Source organism: Hordeum vulgare, chromosome 2H (genome assembly GCF_904849725.1).
Source record: "Hordeum vulgare subsp. vulgare chromosome 2H, MorexV3_pseudomolecules_assembly, whole genome shotgun sequence".
Classification (NCBI taxonomy): Eukaryota; Viridiplantae; Streptophyta; class Magnoliopsida; order Poales; family Poaceae; genus Hordeum; species Hordeum vulgare.
Window position 1 is genome coordinate 92,536,625 of NC_058519.1, and position 10,316 is coordinate 92,546,940.

The window sequence follows — 10,316 nt, forward strand, 5'->3', positions numbered from 1 at the left end:
ATTATTATCCAATGACGTGTGGCTATCCTATGATGTTTGACTAGATTTCTTTTGTCCTACGAGTTAATTGTGGTATCATGTTATTGATATGAGATGTATGTTGATATGGTGTTGTCCTAAGGTGCCTTCCGTGAGGCACACACATGAAGGATTCACGCTGGAGGGTTTGCAATATGTTCATGATTCGCTTATAGTGGGTGGCTAGAGTGGCAAAAGCTTACACCCGAGTAAGGGATTGTTTTCGTATGGGAGTAAAGAGGACTTGATGTTTAATGCTATGGTTGGGTTTTACGTTAATGATCTTTAGTAGTTGCGGATGCTTGCTAGAGTTCTAATCATAAGTGCATATTATCCAAGTACGGAAAGTGTGTTAGCATATGCCTCTCCCTCATTGCATATGACAAGTATCTATCATATTATATTCAATTGCCTATGAACAATCTTTCTCTTGCGTTACACAAAAAGCTCTCTACTAAACAACTAAGTAAAATAATATTTATCTAAACAACACCTAACTTTTATTTACACGTTCTTTATTACCTTACAAACCTATCTATTACGCCTACTAAGTACTTCTAGTTTCCTTACCGCAAAATAGTTTCATACTTGTTCTAGGTAAAGTAAGCATTAGCGTGCGTACAGTTGTATCGATGGTCGATAGAACTAGAGAAAATATTAATTCTACCTTTAGCTCCTTGTTTGGTTCGACACTCTTACTTATCGAAAAAGGCTACAAACGATCCCCTACACTTGTGGGTTATCAAGACCTTTTTCTGGCGCCGTTGCCGGGTAGGTGAGTGCTTGAAGGTATATTTTTAGATCTTGCAATTAAATCTTTTAGTTTCTTGTTTTTAACTAGTTTGGTTTCATAAAATAAAACTACAAAAAATGGAATTTAGGTTGCCTCATTTGCTTGTCTCAATGTCTTTCGTTAAAATGATGGTTCGGAAAATTGTGCTCAATTACTAGAGGAAGAATTTATGAAAATGCTTAATGTGAAATCCTTGAATGATGAGCATGATAGTAATATTGCTGGTATGAATTCTCTAAATATCCATGATGCTAATTATATGTAAAGCCACAAGCTTGGGGATGCTATGTTTGATGAAGGTGCTATTTTTAGTCCCCCAAGTTTTGATGAGCAAATTTATTATGATGAAATCATGTCTATTATCTATGATGATTATTGTGATGACATTTATGCCATAAATAATAAGGATAACCATGAAACTTTTCATCATGATTTTAATTTTCACATGGATTATACCAATCAAGTATCCCATGATAGTTATTTTGTCTAGTTTGCTCCCACTACTATGAATGATAAGAATTTCGCTTGTGTGGGTAGTAATAAAAATTATATTCTTGTGCATCATGAAAATAATGCTTTATGTGATAGTTATATTGTTGAATTCCTTCATGATGCTACTAAAAATTATTATGAGGGAGGAACATATGCTTGTAGCTGTTGCAATAACATCAAGTTTCCTCTCTATGTGTTCAAAGTTTTGAAGTCGTGCTTGTTTTGCCTTCCTATGCAAGTAGATTGTTGCTAAAATAAATTGTTATCTTGCAAAATACCTATGCATAGGAAGTGCTTTACACTTAAATGTGCTTGTTATGTGATTCATGATGCTCTCTTGCATATTTCTTATGTGAGCATCATTGAAATCATCATGCCTAGATAAAAGGCATTAAACAAAAAGATGCTTGTTGGGAGACCACCCAATATTTATCCTTTATATCTTTGTGTCTTAACATGATTAAGCTACTCTATTAATCATGTTTTGTGTCATTTATTTTAATAAGGTGCCAAGTAAAGACTTTGGGATAATGTGGATACTTGCTTGTTTGATTCTGTGCAAAAATAGAAACTTTGACGTCTAGTGCATAATATCTCTGCTTTTACTGGAGCATAAAAAAATTCTGATTTTTTTACACAGTTTTGATATGCAAACTGTGTGCATTTTCCTAATTTTTCAGAATATTTAGAGTCATCAAAGTATGGTGTCCATTCAGATCTTCACAGACTGTTCTATTTTTGACAGACTCTATTTTGCATGCATAGTTTACTTATTTTCATATTTCCATAGCTTATATCTGGTGATATAAATTATGGGAATGATAGAATACATTGTGTATCATGTGAGAACAATTATGAATCTTCTCATGATAGTACTAACTGAATGATCTATCTGTATTACACTAACTCATCTCACGAAGTTCCTTTAAGTTTTTTGTGATTGAAGTTTTCAAGTTTTGGGTGAGATACCGATATGAGATGAATAAGTAGTAGCAAGAACTTAATCTTGGGGATGCCCCGGAAGGCATCCCCTCTTTCATCTCCAACATTATCGATATACCTTACTTGGAGCTATATTTTTATTCATCGCATAATATATGTTTTGCTTGGATGTCATTTTGTTTTGTTGTTATCTGTTATATATTAGTTATAATCTTGTTTTCAATAAAAAATTCCAAAGAATTGCCTTTAGAATGCTTGAATTGCATGTGTGATGTGTGTTGTACAAAAACATAAATTTTGCTGTATTATTTGAATTATAAGATTTTTACTGGAACATGGAAAGTTTCTGATATTTCTACACCGTACTTTCACAAAACTTCTATATTATGTCCTAATTTTTCATAATTTTTGAAGTTATCGAAGTACACTAGTTTAATAAATTACTACACACTATTCTGTTTGGACAGATTGCTGTCATAGTTTAGTTATCTACTTATCCTAGTGTTTTCATGGCTTATATTGGTAGATATAATTTTTGTAAATGATAGTATACAGTACCTAATGTTTGAAAATTATTATGAAACTTGTATTGGCAGTACATGAAGTGTTGATTTACTTTTATGTGTACTAACCTATCTCACGAGTTCTTTTAAAGTTTTGTGTTGATGGAGTTTTTGAGACTTAGGTGAAACAGGGGTATTAGAGGATTGAACGAGATATAAAAGCTCAAGCTTGGGGATGCTCAAGGCACCCAAGTAAATATTACAAGAAGTCTCAACCATCTAAGCTTGGGGATGCTACGCATCCCACCTCTCTTCGTCAACAACTATCGGTTAGCCTATATTGATCCTAAGTACTTATTTGTCCACATGATTTGTGCTATTCTTGGAGTGCATTTTTGTTTTCTTTGTTTTTTGAAATAAAATATCAGATAGGAAAAATCTTTATTGAGAGAGAGTCCTAACATAGCTACTTAATTATTTGACTATTCATTTATCTTCACTTATATCTTTTGAGAGTAGTTCGATGTCTACTCTTGCCCTTCACTTACATCCTAAGAGTAAATTGTGAATGAATGAAATATCATAAATCTCAAATCATCAATGTGCTTTATTGGTCATACAAGCACTACAAGTAGTATTTTCACATTTGGTTTAGAAAGTAAAAAACTACTGAAGTTTGACAACTAAAATATTGGACATACAAGCAATTCATGAATGATTAGCATAAGAAAGAGAACTTTCACGTACAAATATATTATCTTGGACATCTTTTATGATTGTGAATATCCATTAATTATTTTCAACCTTGATCAAATTATTGAAGTTGGACAAGTAAGACGACTTAATGGTTATGTTTGGGTATATTTGCATAGAAGTTATATGGTTATGGACCCTCCAACATGTGGTGCTTGTTTAGAACCTTTTTCTAGCCTAAATTATGTACTAAGTAAAGATACTACTTGTGCATCCAAATCCTTGAGCCAAGTATATTCTTTGAGAGTCCACCATACCTACCTATATATGGTATTTCACTGTCATTCCAAGTACCGCCCATGGAGGGACGGGACGGTCATTATCTTCCATGCTAAGCGAGTTATTCTCAAAATGAGTGTTTATTCACTTGTCATTGCATGAGAGAGGCTGATAAAATGCACGACAGATGCAAGGATGACCTGACCAAGGATGGAGCATATATAAGTTATGCTTAACAATCCATACAATTTGGTTTTCCGTCCATATGTACAATGGAGGACAGATGTCAAAAAATTTGGACTGAATTTCTTATTATTGGTACCATTCATCCTACAACGGTCTAGCTTATTTTTTTAATAACTGAGTCATGACTTCGGATAGTTCCATGCCCTTGATTTTTTTCATGCACCAGTAAATTCTATGCAAATCAATGTTTTAGTCTTATACGTCCTCATTTTTCAAAATGGTGTAAATAATGAAGATAGAAATCATGATAATAATAAGGCCACAAATCAAGTTATGCTTTCAATTTTTGAAATTCAATTATGTACTTTCCGATTCAAATTAATTGGCGCACACTTAGTGATACTTTAGTACAAAGTTGTACTAAGTGTGCATCAATTAATGGAGTAGTCTTTTTTATATCTAGCAATGTTATGTTAGGCAACACGTGCATTACGCATGCATAATTACTAGTTAGTAAAAGAAAGATGAAGAAGTTAGTGGGCCCAAGCGGTGCGATGTCCTAGTGGTTGGTGGGCTGTTCTGTTAAGGTTGAGGTCCCGAGTTTGAATTTGTCGCCCGCACACCTTCTTTTGCAATTTTAACAAAAATACCAAATGGACCGGCCCAAGCGTGGAGCGGGTTGTGCGTCGGTTTGCAAAAGACATAGTAACAAACGCTTAAGGTGTCAAACAGGAAATGCCTTTTTAAGCCCCGAATCACTAACTGAGGAGTATACCTTTCAAAGATCACTCTCACCTCCTCAGGTTATGATAAGTAGCACACTGCATGCGTGTCACTTGTCGCAATCTAGGATTTTCCCCTTTTTTTCTAGATTCATATTTTTAAAACATTTTATTTCCAAACCGTGCGTTCAAATCTTGAACCGTTTTCATCGTTGGGTTTCTCGCACCGGAATCTTTAAAACTAGATCACATGTTGATAAGTTTTGACGAACTATTTTTTCATGAAAAACCAGATCAAAAAAACCGTGCCTCTCATGATAGGAAAAATTTAAAAATACGTTTTCCCCTTTTCGAGAGGCACGTCCATGCCTCTTATGAAGACTAAACCATGCCTTTCGCGGGAAAAAAAAAGTGTTTTTCCCTTTCCGAGAAGCATGAACGTGCCTCTCATGAAGGCAAAACCGTGTCTCTCCCGGAAAAATAATAGAAAACACATTTTTTCCATTGGTCGTGACTCTTGCGAAGAAAAAACTGTGCCTCTCGCAGAAACAAAACCGTGTCTCTCACGGAAACAAAACCATGTCTCTCACAAAAAACAGAAAACACGTTTTTTTTCGTTTCCGAGTGGCACGAAATGATGACGCATGGAAGTGCTTGTTGCGAGGTTTCAAAAAAAGCCTCGTTATCTAATGGCTTCCTTTTTAGTCTAATGAAAGAGGGGCACAACTAGTTAGCGAGCGCTCCCTCGGAAGCCTCCCAAAGATCACTCCCATGCATCGCCACTTGACGCGTTTCCACGCGTTTCCAGCTGCCGCCACGTGTCGCGCTTTGAGCATTTTTTTTCACACGCGTTTTCGTCTTTTTTGAGTGATTTGTTTCTGATTTTTTCGGTGTTAGAGTTTTTCATGGTCTTCGTAACTTTTGGATGATTTTTTTCTTTATTTTTTTGCGAAAAAACATGTTTTCTCTTTTTTTACGCGGAAAAACACGTTTTCTGTTTTTTTACGAGAGACACGGTTTTGCTTCTGCCACGACCGTGCCTATCGGAAAGGAAAAAACGTGTTTTCTGTTTTTTTTTTACGAAAGACACGGTTTTACCTTGCGAGAGGCACGCCCATGTCTTTTGAAAAAGAAAAAACACGTTTTCTGTTTTTTTGCGAGAGACACGATTTTGCTTCCGCGAAAGACATGATTTTGCCTTCGCGAGAGGCACGCTCCCGAAAGGAAAAAAATGCGTCTTTTTTTTGCGATAGGCACGGTTTTACTTCCGCGAAAGGCATGGTTTTGCCTTCGCGAGAGGCATGCTCGTGCCTCTTCCGAAAAGGAGAAAAAACGCGTTTTCTGCTTTCTTTTTTTCCCGCGAGAGGCGCGGTTTTGCCTTCACGAGAGCCACGACCCGTGCCTCTCGGAAAGGAAAAAAAAACGCGTTTTCTATTGTTTTTTTATATCGTGTGAGGCACGGTTTTTTGTCCGTTTTTTTTCTTCTGTTTATTTTTGAAAAAAATTCGTCAAAACCTATCAACATGCGATCTAGTTTTGAAGATCTCGACGCGAGAAAGTCAATAATGAAAACGGTTCGAGATTTGGATGCACGGGTTAGAAGATAAAACATTTTTAAAATACGGATCTATGAAAAAAAGAAAACTCCCAGGCTGTGACACGTATGCAACACGTCATTTGTCATAAGGGAATCGTTTCCCACCCGCGCGCCGGCCGAACCGACGCGCCGGTCGTCCCTCACGCGTGCGGGCCCTTGCAACATTTTTTCCACCCGTGCGTTTCGCTTGTCAATAGATGCAACATTTTTCGTCCAAATTTGTTGCAACCAGCGTCATTTTTGCTGCAGGCATTTTTTTTACTATTTTTTGTTCCAGTAAAAAACTACATATACGTTTGGTTGCAACTTCAGTTCGTCGGATTTTTCGTTACAATCGATGTTTTTTTACTTTTGCTACAACCGTGTTATTTTTTCTACAACCGACATCATGTTTTGCTGCAACCGTTCACTAAAAAGTTGCATACACATCACGTAAATATTTGCTACAACCGGCGTTTGACTTTTGCTACCACGTACCATCAGCTTCGTTTTTTTCTACGATCACGCAGATATTTTTTTGCTACAAATTTTGTTTTTTGTTGCAACCGTTGAAAAAATTGCTGCATCGCATCGAAATTTTGCTGTATAGGGGAAAAAATGTTGCATGCGGATCCAACGGTACGGACGACGCGGAGTTGGTGGATCCTGCGGCTCGCGCGCGGCCGGCCGAAAGTTTGGGCCGGCGCGCCGCCGCAGATCAGTCCCCTTGTCATAACGTATGAAGATAAAAGTAATCGTTGAAAGGTGCTGACTGATGCTTTCGGACCATCAGCTGTATGCCATGGACTCGAGCCCAAACATAAACGGCCATGTCGTCATAGCCCGGCCCAAAACAACTTCCCTTTCTTGTTCTTCCGAGGGTACTTGGGACCGGTCTCTTTTTCCTTGTAGATAGACGACGCCCACCAGCTCTACCCTCCGGTCGTTCCTCTCTCTCCCACTCTCGCAGCCGCCGCGCGTGACTCCAGATCTCCCGCGGCGCGACCATGGCGGCGGAAGGCAAGGTCCCGACGCTGGCCGAGGTAAGGGAAACCACACCTCCATGCGCCAGCAGCCTGCCCTCTTATTCGTTTAGGGTTTTCCCCATGTGATTACGCGGCCGCTCCCGGGGATCGGTGCCGTGGCACGGCCAGATCCGGATATTTTTACCATCCCCTCGCCGGATTTAGGCCGAGAGATGGTACTAGAATCGCACTAGTAGGTTTAGGGGTCAAGTGCCAGTGGCTTTTGTGTTCGCGATTCGAGCTGATTGGGCTGTTATTGATGTTCGCTGCTGCCCAAATAACCACATCCGGGTTCTGTGCCTTCAGATTTTGTTGTTTGTCTGCGCAACTTTGGTGTGCACGAAGGCACAGCTCCATAGAGTTTTGCAGAGTTTCGTAGGTTCAGAAGAGAACAGTGCCTTTTTTGGCATCACAGCAATTTGTAGTTGACTGAGTTGGCTTGATGTTAGGCTTTTGTATTTTTGTGTATTGTATATGATTTGCTAGTGTGACATTATTTCTGTAATTACTAGTAAACCTGACGATGTGATCTTCATCTTCCCTCCTATGGAGGTGGTGGTTGAGATTATAGTTGAACCTTTTCGTCCCTGAATAAAAATGCATAACCCGCGAACCGTTGCAACTGAGAACATGAGCTGTACTTGTAAGGCTGGAGGTGCTTGCATCTGTTCCTTGCTCCAGCACCAGTTGATATGATGTATGAACTCATGCCGATCATCTGCTTGCTTAGATTTGAAGCCGTATACAAGATTGTTAGCCTGCGGATTGGATCCCTAGCATTATTTTTAATTTCTGTATTTCTGTGTGCTCATTTCATGATCAAAGCTGACTTCTCTGTCGCTAGTTGTTCATACTGAAATTGATATTTCATGCTCCAGACCCAGTTTTGAGAACTTGAAATCCGCCCTTGCGCAGGAATATTCACTTCCACCCAAGGAGGTCCCTGTGGAAAAACCAGCTGAGGAGAAATCTACTACGAGCACTGTGGCCGAAGTTGTTCCTCAGAAGGATACTGAAACCTCACCAGCTGATGAGACCGCTGCTCCTGTTGAGGAAAAAAGTGAAACTCCTGAGGTGAAAGAGCCAGAAGCGGAAGAAGCCATTCCTGCCACAGAGGAAAGCGATGAGGCTCCTGAGGAAACTGAAGAGAAACCAGAAATTGTGGTATGATATTACTAACTAGTGGCAAATAATTACATCTATAACTCTTAAGTCATTGCTAAACATATGCTGATATACAGATTGAGACAGCTCCAGCAGATTTTCGTTTCCCCACAACAAATCAAACAAGACATTGCTTCACGCGCTATGTTGAATACCATAGGTATTGTCCTGCCCTTTCGCCTCTTGGAAATACTCCCTCCGGTCCTTTTTACTCCGCATATTAGATTTGGGTCAAGTCAAACTTTACAAAGTTTGACCAAATATATATTAAAAAATATCAACATCCACAATACCAAATATACATATCATGAAACTATCTTTCGTAATGAATCTAACAATATTAATTTAGCATTGTGAATGTTGATACATGTTTCTATAAATTTGGTCAAAGTAGAGATACTTTGACTTTGGACAAAGCTAATATGCAGACTAAAAAGGACCGGAGGGAGTAGTAAATCATTAGTGCATTTGGATCATGGACAAGAACTGTTATTTTGTGACAGGTGCGTAGCTGCAAAAGGAGATGATGCTCCTGAGTGTGAAAAGTTTGCAAAGTACTATCGATCACTATGCCCAAGTGAATGGGTAAGCACATTGTTTCATGCCTTACTTTCTTTCCACTGCCGCTTGACAGTTTTTCCTGAGATGATTAGATTGGTGTTTTCTATAGCATATGGAGATTCGGTATTTAGCTTATGTTTCCCTGCTGCCTTGGAACTTGCCTAGCAGCGTTGTAATTATCTTTATCACTTGATAACCCCAAACTTTTTCGTGTCAAGCTTATTATCTCCTGTCTTGCTTTGACCATACATATCCTTTCTGGTCAAAAGTTACCGTTAATAGAGCAACGTCTTTACCTTGGTTCACCAGATGGAGTGAGTTCGTTGAGTTGCATGGTTGATTCGGAGAACTCAGAAACCTTGCAAAATTGCCATATGTGAATTATAAACTTGATACTTCATGGCTTATGATAATTTTGCTCAGATGGTTACCATATGAAATTATCTTTGTGGGTAGGCTTTAGCTGTGCTATGTAGGATGTCTAGAATGATCGGTGAACCTTGTTTACGTGGTCTTGATGGCTATCTTTATGAGCTGATGGTGGCTTGCATTGGCTATTCACAAATTGATTCATTTATTAGACCTCAAGCTTCACTTATATCGCTTATGATTAGGCGGTTACAGAGAAAGGTACCCCTTTCTACAACACGGCCTTCCTCAGTTTGATAACATGGCTGTGTTTTATGCAGGTTGAGCGTTGGAACGAGCAACGGGAGAATGGCACATTCCCTGGACCCCTGTAAGCTTCAGTGGCGCTGGAAGGACAAACATACCATCATCCCCACCTACCTCCCTGGTGACTGGACAAAGTTACTTTGTGCCGAGAATTCGCCACTTCCCTTTCCTTTTTGAGGACTACTTACAAATAAGTTTTTGACTTGATGTAAGCTGAAGGTGCTGCCCATCAGTTTCTCCCAACGATCATTCACTGGATTTTGTACAACGTCCACCTTTGGAATTTGACTGAACTTGCTGTTTTGCGTGACACGGTTCAAGTCGGATCATTTTGGTTGCACAGGAGATTTCTAAACCGCATGGAATAAAATTAGCAACCTAGTTCTAGCAGTGCCGATGTTTCTGAAACCCATTTCATTTCTCTTGTCTTCTTAGCAGTACATTTTATTTGGTTATATAGCTTATAGGGCATATAATCTGCATAAAGGAGGCAACGACCTGCTTCGTTATTCACAAGGCACTATGTGTACCAGAAATTTGGTGTGGTTAGAGCATCTACAGCCGGACCCCTCATAAGTCAACCCAGACGGGTCTTTTAAACCGGCCTCAAACTTTAAACCGGCCTCAAACGCTCGGGTTGACGGGCACTCCCATTTTCAGCCCAAATATGGGCGGGACCCCGCCACG

At 39.1% G+C, this 10,316-nt stretch overlaps 1 protein-coding gene across 1 annotated transcript; it reads left to right on the forward strand.

Moving 5' to 3' along the window:
• Positions 1 to 7,105: 7,105 nt before the first annotated feature.
• LOC123425255 (cytochrome c oxidase subunit 6b-1-like) lies at positions 7,106 to 10,019 on the forward strand. Its single transcript, XM_045108932.1, has 5 exons — positions 7,106 to 7,247; positions 8,145 to 8,393; positions 8,471 to 8,553; positions 8,897 to 8,978; positions 9,644 to 10,019. The coding sequence occupies exons 1-5, from the start codon at positions 7,212 to 7,214 to the stop codon at positions 9,695 to 9,697; spliced, it is 504 nt and encodes a 167-aa protein (XP_044964867.1). The 5' UTR covers positions 7,106 to 7,211; the 3' UTR covers positions 9,698 to 10,019.
• Positions 10,020 to 10,316: the final 297 nt, after the last annotated feature.